Source organism: Artemia sp. Qi Xiang Cuo, chromosome 2 (genome assembly GCF_049724085.1).
Source record: "Artemia sp. Qi Xiang Cuo chromosome 2, ASM4972408v1, whole genome shotgun sequence".
In the NCBI taxonomy this organism is placed as follows: domain Eukaryota; kingdom Metazoa; phylum Arthropoda; class Branchiopoda; order Anostraca; family Artemiidae; genus Artemia; species Artemia sp. Qi Xiang Cuo.
Genome location: NC_142795.1, coordinates 26,467,448 through 26,483,968, shown reverse-complemented (window position 1 = coordinate 26,483,968; position 16,521 = coordinate 26,467,448). Strand labels below are relative to the sequence as shown.

The following is a 16,521-nucleotide window of genomic DNA, read 5'->3' as shown; positions in this document are numbered from 1 at the left end:
AAGCTCCTCCCATGATATGATTATTCCCTGGTGGTCTGTTTCTTAATTATCACTTGGCCTCTGATCATGGAGAGATGTCTGCAAATATTCCCATTTTTTTTCTTAGTCAAGTGTCATTTGGTGATGTGTCACTGCTTTTTCTTTCAAAAGCTTTCTGAAAACTGAGTTTTGAGGTCCATTTTGAGTTCAGAATGGTCACTAGAGAGGTCCTTTTTCGATTAAAAAGAGGTCCCTAAGTACCTTACCCCTTGAACCTGTGGCAGCCCTGACTGTGGTACCTCATGGCTAACTGCGTTTTTAGTGCATTTCATCTACAAAAGTATCTGTATGGAGATAAAGTAAGGCTGATTCTACTTCTAATTGCCATATAAATGAGGCCCCACAAATTTATTATTCAAATGAGTCCCAACAACTCCCACGTCACAACAAATTTCTTGTCATACCACCAAAGGTGTATTCAGGATTTTGTTCTGGGGAGGAGGAGGACAAAAAAGTCTTTAAATAACGCATCGAAAATTAGTTTATATGCATTAGGGGGAGTTCAAGCCCAGTACACCCCCCCCCCCTTTCGATACGACTTTCCATACCACCTTATGTCATGCAATTCTTTATTATTTGTTTGGCCCGTTTATTGACTACCAAAGACTGACTAGCCAATCAGCCAGGTATATTTGTGAAGGCTAGGATGGTGAAGTGGAGGTATCAATAAGTAATTCCTTATTAGGGTCCTGCTTATATACGGTAATGTTGCTTATACTATATTATCAAAAGTCACGCATAAAATTAGGGCATCAGGAAAAAGAATTCTGCTTTTCGGAAACTTTAACACAGATTTAAAGAATGATAATGCTTCACGTTCTTAGATGTTACAGACCTAGTTTGCACCTGACGTTCATATTTAACATAAAGATCAAATTTTCACATATCTGCACAATTCTGTTAGTACCTCAGATTTGGGCTTTATTAAAACACATCTTCAAGAATCGGGGAGCCTTTATGTACATGTATCACAAGATTTTTTAATTAGTGGCCATTCACATCTAGAACTGTCCTGCTCTCTTCGATCGTCATTAACTTGTGGATCAGGGGCGAGAAAACGGTTCGCAAAGGGGCTGTGGGATAAAAAAGATATGGAGATGTATCAGGAAAATTTAGATTCTATGTTCCGTAAAATTAAGATACCATATCACTTTCTTTGTTCTTTGCGTTGTAGGGACCTCCTGGATATTGAATGCTCCCTTGCTGAAATATCAAATTCTCTATTGGTTGCCGCATATGTTGCCGTCCCTATTGAATCAGTAAAAACTAACACGCGTAAAAGGGGATGGTCTGATTTTCCTAAGTTAAAGGGGGCTAAACTCCGTCATCGTTTTTGGTATAGAATATGGAAGGATTGCGATAGACCTCGTTCAGGTATAGTTTTCGGTTTAGGTAAATGGGCGAAGCATAATTTTGAGAATGTTGTGAAGAATTGGAAAAAATGCCTATTTGAAAACTTATCACGGCCAACAAAAAATAACCCACAGCTTTTTTTGAGAAACACTACTAGACTCGCATATTTCACTTCAACCCTGAAAAGCCAAATTACCAGTAATTAAGGGCACACTTCTTTCTTGTCAATTTATTCTTCCGAGCCACCACCAATTGACAGCGATTTCCATGTAATATTACAGAAACAATTGTCAAAGCTGAATCCCCCAAAAATTACATCATTATTACTCCTTCTATGTTATCAACTTCATCTTCTTCAAACAGGCAAAGTCCCTGGTGTGGATGGTCTGCAAGTAGAGCATTTGAAGTGCGATACAAATGTCCTGTTCGAACACTTAGCTCTGTTATTTCAGATAATTTTGTCCCAACAATATGTCCCTAAGACTTTATGTGAAGTTACATGTGTGTCTAAAAAGAATAAGGACCCCGCGCTTTGCAATTCATATAGACCTATAACCATATGCTCTGTGCTTAGTAAGCTGCTTGAAAAAATAATTTGCCCATTTGTGCGTGAAAAGTGTGATTCTGGGGGTTATCGATTTGGTTTCAGGAAAGTTTTAGGAGTCAAAAATGCACACTGTCTGCTCTTGACTATAATGAAACGACACAAGAGGGTGAAGAACAGGCTGTGTGTATCCGCGGTTTGTATAACTAAGACTCTTGACTAAATTTTGCATTCACAATCATTAGTTGCTTTGTTAAGTAGTAGAACTAGCGGCTTTATTTGCGCGTGCCTTTGGAATTGGTACCAGAATTCAATAGTCCGGGTCCGTTCTAGTGACGGTTTGACATGTCCCATTCCTCTAAAGCGTGGAGTAAAGCGGGGCTCAGTTTTAAGTCCATTAATATTCAACAATGCACTTAGAACTGCGACGAGAAATATCCCACCCTATATTTAGAGAGAGAGAGAGAAATATTTATTCGAAAAAAAAACAATTTAACATAAGTTTAGCGGCCTTCCCAAGAAGTAAAAACTTGTCCAAGGGGTGGAAAAGATACACTAACATAACAAAAGAATAAAAAAACAACCTATCTATATCACAGTTCCCAAACGGCACCACAAACCTTACACATTAACATTTCATTAAATTTACTATCATATTCATAATCATCACCCCCAGTAGCCATAAATATTTACCAATATCATTATTTAAAAAAAAAAAAAAAAAAAAAAAAAAAAAAAAAAAAAACACTAAAATTCATACTTACTAAAAAGCACCCCTTTAATTACTATCTTAAACGAAGAAATACCACGTATATTTTTTATATTTTGATCAAGATGGTTCCAACTTCTGATCTCCCTGTGAAGCAAAGAAAACATCGATCGGGCCGAAATAACCAGCGGAATATTAATCTCTACAGATGACCTAGTATCATAATCATGAACAGAAGATCTCAGGTTTGCCAAGCTATGAAAACATGGGAGGTTTATGCCCTTCTGAATCCTAAAAATGAATAGAAGTGTATACAACTCCCGTAATCCGGAAGATGGCAGTATCTTTACACGCTCATACGCGTTTCATACCGAATCCCGGGGTTGTAGGCCGTCTAACAGCCGAACAGCGTTGTTTTGTAGAACTCGTCTTGGCCGAACAATAGAAGGAAATGTTCCAAGCCAAACACTACTACAATACAATATATATAGATGGATAAGGGAAAAATAAAGAAGGCGCAAAACAAAAGGAGGAAAAAATGCTTAAGTTTTCTCATTATACCCAGGTTACGAAACACAATTTTACAAACATAATGTACATGGCGCTTGAATGATGAAACGTCATCAATATAAACCCCCAGGTACTTATAAGAACACACCCGCTTTAAAGTTCCATACTGTGTTACAATATCCTTAATCCATGGATAAAAATCTGATGAACGGGAAAAAATAACAAAATTAGTCTTACCCAGATTAATCTTTAACCTATTTACCCTCAACCAAGAGTATAACCTTTCAATAGCATCTTTCATCGATGTCTGAAGTAATTCTTCTGTCTTCGTGGTACTAACAGCAACTGTGTCCTCAGCAAATAATGATACCGTCTCATTCCTGGGATTTTTGGCCATATCACTAACATTAAAACAACAACTTGGGATACAGTTAGGCATATCATTAATATACAATAAAATAAGAATCGGACCAAGAACTGACCCCTGCGGGACACTACTAGTCACTGGGCGGGGTCCTGATTGTATACAAGTCATCTCTACAAACTGGTACCGGTTACTAAGGAAACTTCGTATAGGGTCAAGAGCTTTACCTCGGATCCCATAGACCTCACATTTTTCCAGGAGTAGGCCATGGTCAACTGTATCAAAGGCCTTCTGTAGGTCTAGAAACACTGCACCAACCTTAAATCCTTTATCTAAAGCTATGTTAATTATACTAGTCAAAAATATCAATGCATCCTCTGTCTTCCTATCTTTTCTGAAACCGAACTGATTATTATTCAACAAATTAAACTTCTCTAAAAAAATAGGTCAACCGATTACTAAAACATATTTCAATAAGACGAGAAATAACTGGCAAGACTGATATTGGGCGATAATTACCCAAATCATTTCTATCACCACCTTTGTAAACCGGTGTCACTCTTGCATTTTTAAAACAATCTGGAAACCTTCCTTGACGGAAGCAATCATTAATCTGTTATGTCAAACCACCAGATATACAAGAGAAAATGCATTTTAGAATTTTTAGGCTCACCAGGTCACTACTGGACGAACTATTTTTCATACTATAGATAATATCACTTAACTAATCTAATGTAATCATCTTTAGATGTAGTGATACATTTGCAGGAGATGGTAGAGTAGATCCAAAGGGTGGGTCTTCTGGAGACGAAGAAATCATCTCGGCTATTCGTAGGCCTACTGAATAAAAATGATTTAGAAACTCATTACATATCCCAGTACCATCTGCAATTATAACCTCATTAACAGTCACTTCAGTTGGTAGAATATTAGACCGCTGACCTATAACATTACGGATTATTTGCCAAGTTTTCAACAGGTTACCTTTAACATCCTTAAACTTAAACTTCATACTAAAATACTAAAATACTAAAATCCTTACTAAAATACTAAAATCCTTAAACTTCATACTAAAATATTTTTGTTTAGCCTCACTGAGGAGATTATTCAAACCATTACGAAAAGCACGGTATCGCTATTTATTCTCATCCATAGGTTTTAAAGCTTATGACTTAAACAGTCTATCTCTTACATTTATTTTTCGAAGAAGGTCATGCGTCATCCATGGCTTCCTCCCATAATGTTTTCGACCTTTCGAATTCTTCACTGCTCCCACTTCCTTAACCATTTCTAAAAGCTTACCATAGAAGAGTGTAAATTTAGCATTTATATCACTCTCATTTCCAAACTAAGATATCCAAACAATATGATCCATATTATGTTTTAGTTTCAATAGGGCACTACGATAAAAAACTACAACTCTTTTACTCCGTTTAGGAGTTTCTCGCTTAGGGATAGATACCTCAAATTCTGCAAAAACATCAAAGTGGTCAGATTCCATATTTACAAGAACTCTTGGCGATCTAAAAGGTGCTTTGTAAAAAATACTATCCAAAAGCTTCGCAGACGTCCTAGAAACCCTATTTGGGATGTTATTCGTTCGGAACAGACCATAAGACATTCACAAATTTATCAACTGAGAAGTCAGTAAAGATTCCGTATCCAGCATGTTCATATTGAAGTCACCTTGAACGAAACAAGGGTTATTACTAATTTGTACTTTTGCCAGCTGTTCCTGAAAATTCTCAAAAAATTCTTGAATAGAACCAGAAGGAGGCCTGTATACAATTACTAAATATGTATCAACACTATTCAATTTAGCTTCTAATACTAGTGTTTCACACACCATTTCCTTATATTCACTTAGATCGTCTCGGACTCTAACATGTGATCTTCGCGAACATAAGCCGCAAGACCCTCGTGTTGACGTAACTCCCGGTTCCGAGTAAACAAAGTATATCCAGGTATATCTAAAAGAGCAAAATTGTGGTCCCTCAGCCAGGTCTCCGTCAAAGCAAGCACATGGAAAAGATTAATTTTAGCTAAATTCGCTAAAACATCAAATGTCGCATTTAGGCCCTGGCAATTCAAATGAAAAATCCCAAAATCTTCCGATCCACCATGCCGACACTCAACATCCTGAAAATTAAATAATAAATAAAAGTTCAAATAGGGATAAAATCCTTTTAATAGACAGTGATGATGATAACAGTGATAGAAATTCACAAAAATACCACATATTTCGGTCACATATACAGTGACCGTCATCAGTAGTAAAACTATATTTGTACACAATTTTGGTCAAATCATCCCCATAAATATTACGTAGATAATTTCGGAGACCACACTGCCTTTCCATGACGATAAATAAAAGTACAAATAGGGATAAAATCCTTTTAATAGACAGTGATAGAAATTCACAAAAATACCAGATATTTCGGTCACATATACAGTGGCCGTCATCAATAGTAAAACTGCTAACATGATAGTAAAACATCAGAGTTTTACTACTGATGACGGTCACTGTATATGTGACCGAAATATCTGGTATTTTTGTGAATTTCTATCACTGTTATCATCATCACTGTCTATTAAAAGGATTTTACTCCTCTAGTGCATTATTGTTTTAATGTAGCAAAAAGGGGTAACAAATGTGTATGTGTTTGTGTGTATGTGTGGGTATATATGTATGTATGTGTATGTATATACGTATATGTATGTATATGTGTGTATGTATATAGTAAGGAGAAGTAAGCCCCAAGATTGTCGAGTTGTCAACGTCATCGTGACATTACTAGTGACCAATAGCAAAAAAAAGCCTCTAATGTCTCATCTCGTTGTTTTTTAATGTATATTTTATAAGCCATATGAGTTATTCTGTGAGGCATACGATTTATTTGCCATTTGATGACCGATGTAGGAATTTATTCGACTTTCTGTTTAACCTTTATGATATATTTCTGGGTAGGTCGTTACGTCCAGTATTTTAGTGTTTATTTAAGTTTCCACTTGTTTGTCTTTTTTTTCTCGTTAGACATGTTGGTACTGTATTCGTTAACTGTTTGTGTTTTTTTTTTTTTTTCTCTCTTTGTTTGTACTCCTCTAGTGCATTTTTAATGCATCGATAGAGGGCAAAAATAAATTATTATTATTACTATCCGTATATAGGGCTTATTAACACAAACAAATGCAATATTTACAAATGTCCAAGGGAAAATTCTGAGACAGGGCTCTCCCTGTTTTCAGATGCTAGCACAGTCTCAAAATTTATTTTCTTGCGGGAAAGAAATTATTGAACATGGAATAAAAGGTTTACTTTTTTTTTTTTTTGCTCAGTCCAAACATACCACAATGATAAACGTTTTAAATGTGTTTAATGACGAAACTTGAGTTCACAAAACAAAGCAGAATATAAATTTTCCAAAAACTAAGAGAGATAATCGAAATGTAATAATAGTATATTAAAAGTAGAAATTCAGAAGAATAAATAGTCTATGGTTTCAATTAGGCTGCTAGCTTTATCCTGCAAATTCTCATAAGGCATTCTCCAAACGACGGGTTGAAAAGTTCGCACGAAATGAAGAGTTTTGACATACTAGACTCATTATTTTGTTTTCGCGAAATAACACATTTTGACATAGCAACTTTGACACATTAGCCCATCTAATTTATAATTTTTAGTTCGAACTGCTTTTATACCTCGAAACCAAAGTTATACCCAAGCCTATCGTATTCATACCAATTGATGAAAAAAAAAATACATGAATAATGCGTTTTTTTCATTTATTTTAAAGTCACTGTGGAAATACCAACGTGGAATATAAAAATTATGAGAAATTGGTTTGAAAAAAATCCAATTAACTCAAATTTATTCTTAATTGCTGTCTACTCAAATTATATCTTTCTGTCTTCTACCAGATTCGACATTTACTTGGCGGTACAAAGTATACTTTTTGTATAGCTGGTAAACTTTTTATTGTTGATATCTTCAGGTTTGATAATCATAGCGCAAGGTTGTTTGTGAGGTTTTGATTATATCATAACATCTACATAAAATAATCCCTGTCAAAAATTGGAAACTTACAGCCCTGGACATAAAATACCGAAAAAAAAAATTTCCAGGAGGATTACAATACTCCTGTAACCAGGAAAATATAGGCAAAGTAAAAACTAGACGAAAAACCTAAAACAATAATTTCTTTGTCTCGGATTCTTACCCCCCCCCCCCCCTGCACGGGAAAGTTACAACTCTTCTCAATACAGTCTACTATGCACTTTTGCAGTAGCATATATCAACCACTAGAATAAAACTTAGATTATTGTCCATGCAAAACCTAAATCTTATATAGACGTTGAAATACAATGCACCAACGTTTGCAGGGATCGGAATAAGTTATTGGTATGCCTGTCAATCCACGCAAATTAACGGTCCTATGTCAATTCTAAATTCTTGGTCAACCTGCCTAAGACCGTAGGTGGGCGTGCCTTCTTTCCCTCTCATTCCAGGCAATCTAATGGTCCTATGTCAATTTTAAATTCTTGGTCAACCTGCCTGAGACTAGGCAGGCGTGCCTTTCCAAAAGCTAACACACAAGTATTTGTCCAATAAGAGAGTCATGCTTGCCCCCCCCCCCCCCGTTTACCCGTGCCATTTAACCAAACACCTGGAAAACTATAGGTTTCACCGTTCGCCTGCGAGTGCTTCCTCGAGAAATATCTATTGGAGTAATTGTTGACAATGTTAGAAGTGAGTGGGTATTGCTGCAAGCCGACAACTCAGCAGAGTCAATATCATAATACGTCGGCCATTACTGGCATCAAATCTTCTCAATGATGGATGCTTTTGCTGGGAAAAAGTGTGTGCTTTTGTCGAAGCTTGTAAAAGCTGCGTTGACATTATCGCACAGCAGTACTGACGTAGAGGGTTTTTTTCTCTTAGGAAGACTTATTCCATTGGACAGAGCCCCCATGCCAGCAAGAGTCCTGAATGCGAAGCTGTGTGTGATTGACGAATTGAACATATGTGTAGGCAAACCAGAAAGGTGTCCTATTCTCAAAGAATTGTTGACTTTGGCTATGTTGGCCTGGTCAAAATACTAAAACTATGTGGAGAGTAAAGGAACAGAAGAAGCTGATAAACAAAGTATTCAAGAGCAAGAGAAGAAAAGGAGCTGAACCTAGCTGACATCTCTAGCAAAAAAAAAGAGTTAGATTGACTTGAGGAATCTTTGCAAGAAAAGCGGGCCTCTGAAAAACAAAACGAGTAATTGTTGATGCCCCCTTGAAAGAGGCCACCGATCGCTTTCAGAGAGCAGTGGCTTCAAATGATTCTGTGGACATTGCCATGGTCAATTCCCTACTAGAGAGTGCCATGAAAACACCGAGAAAACGAAAAAACGAAACAGATGAAAAAGAGCAGGCAGATAAGGACATACAAAAGAGGAAGTTGGACCTGATAAACAAGTTCACCAATCTCTCAAAGAAGTGAATGAGTTAGCTTGCAAGCTGAAGTCTTATGGGTTGTTTTACTTATTACTAGTCTTGAAGCTGCTTTCTATTTTCGTTTTAAATAAACATAACTATAAGTTTGAACAAAAAGAAAATGGAAAAACGAAGATAACTACCCATCTCCAGGGAAAATGATTTCCTTCCGAGGCTCATGAATAGGATGATTCTTAGGGTGGCTTGGCCACCGTTTCTGATTCATAAGCAAAGGAAGGTTTTGACCATGAATGGCATTCAAAATTCCTTCCCACTTTGGTCCCTATTGGTCCTTTTTTTCACCCCTAAAAGTCCCTTGACAAGTCGTAGTCCCTTTTCTAATGAGCAGAAATCATTCCGAGCCCTGCGTTTGGCACTCTTCCTTTGCAAGCCGGAAAGTAAAAAAAAAATGGCTTTCTGATAACATCAAATATTCGCTTATCTGGGCCTAAATTGTCTGTGGCACAAAATCGTAAAAAGCAGTACTTAAAAGAGAAAATGCCAATAAAGTTCAAAATCTATTTGAATATCCATTTCCTTAAACTAATTAATTTTGTAGGTAATAAAACTTTGTCAATGCAACTATGTAGGACCAGTATAAAACATAAATCTTTTATATTCTTTAACCTTATAAAGATTCCTTATAAAGGAATCATAATTCCTTATAAAGAAACCCTTATAAAGAATTTATAAAATCCTTATAAAGGAAACAGAAATCCTTATAAAGATGCTTTTTAAGTGTCCCTTTTCTTAGCTTATTTTTATACAGACCAAAACGGGTCAGTACTCATTCAGAGGAGCAAATATTTCTCACCCCTGTGTGCAAATATGGATCTGAGTCTCTAAAAAGATGTCCTGGGTAGCGTGAGGAAAGAAAAAACGGTTAATGGTGACATTCTTAATGCCATGTAAGACTTCTGTAGTCTGGTTTTCGCTATATCTCACGTTGAGGCAATGTGGCACCTTAAAGAATCGCCCTTTCTCGTCGATTATGAACTTTCTTAGTTTGTGTGGTCAAGCTATTTAGAATTGATTGGACTGTAACTTGTAAAGCATGGATAAGAAACCCGAATAAACGACAGAAACTAAAAGTCAACACCTACTTTCCGGAAATCTTAAAAAAAACATTTATCTTCCCCCGTTTTTTACCGGAGTGTGGGGTGTTCAGAGATTTTTTTATTTTATTTTGTTTAATAAAATTTTGATTTAACTCAGATTTAAATGATGCACATTGCATCAATAGAAAGCATGAATTTAACAACAGAAAACTAAGTCAACACCTACTTTCCGGAAATCTTAAAAAAAACATTTATCTTCCCCCATTTTTTACCGGAGTTTGGGTTTTACAGATTTAATGAGATTTTACATTTTATTTTGTTTAATAAAATTTTGATTTAACTCAGCTTTAAATGATGCACATTGCATCAATAGAAAGCGTGATTTTTTTTTTTTTGTTTTTTTTTTTTGATTAAACAGAACAGAATTTTCCTTTTGATTAAACGGAGCAGAATTTTCTTTTTAAAGTTCAGGAAAGGGCAGTCCCTAAAAATATTCTGGCATAAATGCTAGGGGAACGTAAAAAAAATCAGCTCAAAGGAAATATCATTTGGGCAATTTGACAGCTTTAGGAGCTCCCTGTGGTACTATTCGCTTTGATTGAAAACCTTGCCGACACAGGCAAGGCCGTGCCCAGGATTTTTTTGGAGGGGGTTTTAGTCAAAGATTTTTTTTTTCGGGGGTACACCAAAAAAACTCAAAAAACGCATACAAAATCTGTTTATATCCATTTTTTACGTTTTTACCAGTCAAACAAACATTTCGGGGGGGGTCTAACCCCTTCCCCCTCTGGGTACGGCCTTGGACTCAGGAGACGTATTATTTACACTGTAAATACATTGAATAGAAACGCTTTGATTAAAATTTAGTAAAAAATGTAGTTTTCTTTATTTTATACTAGCTTCTCGTTATTTTTTGTCAACTACTGACACATTCAAGATCCCCTATCAATTTATTACTAAAGTTTTAAGGAATTATCATTTGAGTAATTTGGCAGCTATTTGAGTTCTTTCTGATAATTGGAAAATTCGCAAATGAGCCCATTATCTTTTAGACGGTCCGCCGACGCTGAGGCTCGCAAAATGATTTTTAAAGTATCGAATGGTATTAAACGAATGTAATGAGATTTAGCTTTAAGACTTGTTGAGGGCCGTCATTTTCATCAGAAAAATTTAAGCGGGCTTTTTGGCTCAACTTTTTCAAAGCATTCTTTATCTTCCAAGGACAGAACTATTTGGGAAACCATAAAGTATGTATCCAAAAGTAATTAGGCATGGACAATTTAAGGGCTCGCTTCAGATCCAGGTGTTTACCAGGCACCTGCCCAGCAATCTATTTTAGGAGCTGGAAAGCGGCGCAAGTTTAACAATTCCTAAAAACGCAGACAGAACTGTGAAAATGAACATAAAATTAGTAGTATAGAAATGTGTTTCTTTTTGGTCTAGCATCGATTCATACATTTTTTGGGGAGGTAGAGGTTGTTAAAAGGCCTGGATCTTGTAAAAGGGGGTGGGGGCAAGCTAGAAGAAATAGATTTTCCAATCAGCTTGGAATTTTCAAGGATCGTTCTCTGGGCCAAGGGTAAACAGTTTTTTTTTTCATTCCACTTGAAAGTAAAGCGAACTTCAAATGTAGGTTGGTGAAAGAAAGTTCAAGTTTATGGTTTTGAAAATTTCATTTTTTATTTTACCCTTTTGTTGATAATGGCTATTAAATACATGGCCGATATATTGGATTTTTAGTTTGACTTTATCAGGCCGTTAATCCTACTAAGGGGGATTGTGTAAGTTCGTAATTTTGTCGCTGTAGGTATGTTGTAAAAAAATGAAACTGGAACTTGAAGTCGTCACATGTGTGAAGAAGGCAATACAATAACGTTAGGTCACAAACTTAAGTATTCTAAGGGAATCTTAACAAAAACCAGTGGTCTGTTTTGACATTCTTAAGGCTACTCCCTTTGTCACAGTTTTATTTAACTACTGAATTTTACTGTATCCAGTACTCTAAATTTTCAATTTCCATTAAATTTAATTTAAAGCATTATTGTTGTTTTTTAGACTCTCCAACGACATTTTTCTACTATTCCCGTTGTAGAAAAAGACGCCCTGACGTACTTTGTATATATGGTTAAAACTCGACGAAGTAAAATGGATCAAAAACCAGCAGCAAATGATAGTTCAGGTGAAGTACGGTGATGAAAGAGAAACGATTTTTTTTTTTATTTCTTACGAAAGTGGTTATTTCCTTTGTTCAATTTTGTCGAATATCTTTTTTCTATATATAAGAGCATTGTTTCCGTCCTGTTTTGCATTCGATTATAAAAAAAAGGCTTTACGTTGTTTCCAATAACTTCGTAATATTGATTTTTCAATAGAGGAAAGAAAACTTCTCATTTAGACTCCTCAATTAGCTACACCCTAACTCTTATGATAAGAAAAAATATGATTTATGCTGTGTTCCTTAGCTATTGTAATTTTTAAATACGCATGTTTTGAATTACTATTAGTAACCCCAATTACTGAACTTGATTTTGCCACCTAAATACTTTTGAGTAACCCCCAATCTAAGGCCGTGAGAAAAACCTGTCTATTAAGAAAAACTATTTACTGGTAGGAATTTTCTTGGAGAAGTGATATTGCTACAGAAGAAGCCTCTCCTATGCCTCATTTTGATGATTAAGTATTTCCAAGATTGGAAGTCTCTTTGGATAGCCTTTTCAGGAGTCACAACAACTATCCCCTAAAATAGGCCATAAAGGAAAATGCAGAAGTGTGTACAGAGAAGATACTAGCGTTACTTATATATGGGAAAATTTTCAAAGAAGGAATTGATTTCTTCAAAAGAGAAAAAAAAAAAAATGAGAATTTAAGTCGAATGACAATGTGGAATTTTTGACACCATCGAATGATGATAAGGCCAGTTTTAAATTGACTGGAAAGAGGCTAAGTGGCTGAGAAAATTAAAAAAACATTGCCCCGTTATCACAAAGCTGGGTAATATGGCTATTTATTATAAAATCATTAATATCTAATGTTTAAATCTTCAATTAACCCTAGCAGTGGTGACAAATCAATTCAGCAGGCAGACCGTTGGGTGGTCTAGCCATTGCGATAAATAAAAAGTTCACCATTTGTTTGTTAGATTTCAGTGATATTGATACTGCTGTTGAGCTATGGGGTTTTGTATTTCTGTGAATATTTCGTGATTTGTGAGTCACGAAATTTTCTAAGTCTAGAGGGATACTTAATCATTTTTTTAATATTTCAATGAAAATTCAAAAAAGGGCTATTTTCAAAGAAAATACCCCCCCCCCCCAAAAAAAAAAGGTATTTTACAAAACGTAGGGGGTACGTTTCCCCTTCCCAATTGAAGCTCCTGGGCCTTAGATGAGACTGACACTGTTGTTGGATTAGATTGGTCCTTTAATTTCTACTTAAGTCCTACAAGTATCGACATTTCACTTCTTTAATCAAATAAGGATTAAAAACGTATTGCAGATAAAATTGAAGAATGAAAACAAACAAAAAAATGCGAAGATAATCTAAAAAAAATGTAAACTATAGAGATAAAGTGAATATGGCGAATAAAACAGAAAACAAGAACTGATCAGAATAACTTCTACAGTGGTTTGCCATGAGTAGTGGATAAATATACAAAATACTAAACAAATACGCAAAACAAAAGACAATCAAGTGCCATCGGTCGGAGCCACTTAGTAAAGAAAGGTGTTGCTTGTATGTGTTTTACTTTCTTCTGATCGCTTCGTATGAAAAGGGTAATCGGAAAAACTTACGAGAGGGTTTATTCATTTAGAAATTGAAAATTTTAGCTCCCTTTTAAGAGTCAAAAGTTATTCGATTAAAGTAAAATATATTTTCTCACAAAAAAACTTACATTTTACGATATGTTTTGCTCATTATTATGACTTAATTCAAGGAATAATACCTTGACATAAACTTGATAATATAATACTAAAAGTGAAAGAACATAACGCAAAATAGTGTAGCCATTTTCAAAGGAGTTCTAGAAATTCCTAGAGCTTCTTCCAAAATTGGAGTTCGGCAGCCATTTATTTGGAGCATGTAAATGGCAACCAATTCCCTATCAGAAGAAGAGATTCTTCTGCGCTGAAACACAAAATTCAGGAAGTCAAAAAGAAGACACAAAAAATTCAAGGACATCCCAGTGGGACTAACAGTGGTGCAATCGCTGATACAACTGTGCACACAAATACACTTCAAAAATGTATACCAATCTAGTGGAATGAATAAAATAGCAAGAATCTGACTCATCCAAAAAGTTTTCCGATTGTTTATTCAGTTTGCTTTCTTAATTCCCCCCGTTGTCGTTTTCGCTGGTGATTATAATGACGTCACTTTTAGATTGGAAAAGCTACTTTTAGGACATTAAATTTAATATGAAGCCATCTTCAAATTTTCGTTACATACACAATTTTCAGGTAAGAATGAAACTTTATATTTGATAATCCGAAAATTAATGCGATACAAACAAACATGCTTAGGGTTAGGCATTCTTTCCAAAATTTATTTGAAGGCGGGGCTTAATTTTGGGAGGGGTAAGTTTAAAAAAATAAATTAACTAAAAACCAAACTGTATAGAATTCCTGTGGCCGCGCCGTGGGTTTGATCTCAGGTTTCTACAGGACCCTGATATTCAACACAGCTTTAGCAACATACTAAAGTGTTGGTGCTGGGACTTTTGTAGTCAAGAATCGTCGTAATCTAATACAAATTGTTAAGAATGTCTAAACTGTGGGACAATTATAAAAATCCCGTGATTTTGATCTGGAAGGACGGCAAGCCTAAAGGTTCTTGACGCATATGTGCCTGTTCGTGGTGATTCTGTAAGTCTCAGGGTCATCATAAACACTCCAACGCATTGGAACTGAACGTTAAATAACCTTTCGAATAAAAAAAAAAGTTATACCCGAACAAAATTCAGAATGATTCCATGCTTTGGCTCCTAAACAATTCGTCGCTTTTGTGACAAAATGAAAAAAAGAAATGGGAAATGGAAGTAAAATCTTAAGAAGAATATAGCACCTTAAACCTTAAAGGATCGCTCTATCTCTTCCACTATAAAGTTTCTTAGTTTTTGTGGGGGGGGGGGGGGTCTGGGCCTAGAAAGCTCTTTTAACTTACGTGCCTATTAAAGCTTTGCTAAATAGTTCCATGTTTTTTAACCAAATTTTCGTAAATGAAGTTTAAGACAGTAATAGGGATTGTTTTTAATAACGAAAAAAAACAAGAAATAATTATGGGACATCATCATCCCAACAAGCTTAAACTTGTCTGGGAAGGAATAAGTTTTGGGGTGTGGGGGTCCCTAAAACAACAAATTAGTCGATTTACACCGGAATTATTGGTGTTTATGTATATTTGTATACGATGGACCCCCGGTAATCTGACAAATGTTTTGCAGGGCAGTGTCGAACTATTTAATTTGCCGGATTATAGAGTACTGCTTCAGACTCCCTATAATCAGTTTTCTTTTTACATTCATTAAAAAATATAGCTTCGGAGACACAGGGATTAAAGTTGGTGCTGAACTTGTTGCACAGAGCCTTCTTGTTTGAATATGGTATACATCATGAATGACAGTAGCGGATCCAGGGAGGGGCGGGTGGGCGATCGCCCCCCATGCTTGGGCAAAAAGTTCTATCATTAGATTTTCTGTGTCTTGATTGCGATATCAACGCTTGGATCAACGCATCTTTGAAAAAGATCGGACGACACTTGGTCTGTCTGCCTTAAGTCTTGAGGAAATTGTCTAGAGTGTTTGGTGTCACTCTAACTTACAAAGCGTTTTGAAGCTTGTCATCTCGTAAATTGTTGTAGCTTCAAAAAGTGTATGCGTCAAAACCTGTTTCTTATTCAATAACTAAGCAAAAATTTTGAAATGACTCCGATAACACATACACCTTAGGGTTAATTGCGATTCTAGAAGGGTTTGAAAAGTATATCATTTTTTGAATAATATTAACCAGTTATGATGTCGAAGCGAAAGCAGATAACTCTCGACAACTTTTTTGGTTCGAAAGTTAAAGCTAGGAGAGTGGACGCCGCAACTGAAGATAGAAATAATGAGAGTTTCAGTGTTTTTAGTGATTCCAGCGCTTTAACTAACAATGAGATTGTGCATAATTCTTTAGCATCGATTGAGGAGTGTAGCCCCAAGCCTAACACAAACATCGAAAATATAAGCGCTTTCTGCAAAAATGATATCGGAAGCTATATCGATAGACTTGAAAAACTGGATGATCGTACGCGATATCAATTGCTTCAGAACCCGTGGATTCCGACGTCTAACTACAGCTTCCCCTATTCAGTTCACAAGAAGCAGGGCAGGGACGAAAAGAGATTTTTCAATCGTACTCGCTTGGAAGAATTTCATTGGCTAGTACTTTCAAATAAGATGAGGGGCTTATTCTGTAAATATTGTGTT

General features: G+C 35.8%; 1 protein-coding gene across 1 annotated transcript in view; it reads left to right on the top strand.

Annotated features, from left to right (window-relative positions):
* The window catches only part of Sap30 (SIN3-associated polypeptide 30), a 33,219-nt gene extending 20,868 nt beyond the window's left edge, over nucleotides 1-12,351 (top strand). The window contains exon 5 of the mRNA XM_089108038.1: nucleotides 12,114-12,351. Coding sequence (XP_088964164.1) covers nucleotides 12,114-12,251 — 138 coding nt within the window. The 3' untranslated portion in view covers nucleotides 12,252-12,351. The remainder of the gene's footprint in view (nucleotides 1-12,113) is intronic.
* Nucleotides 12,352-16,521: the final 4,170 nt, after the last annotated feature.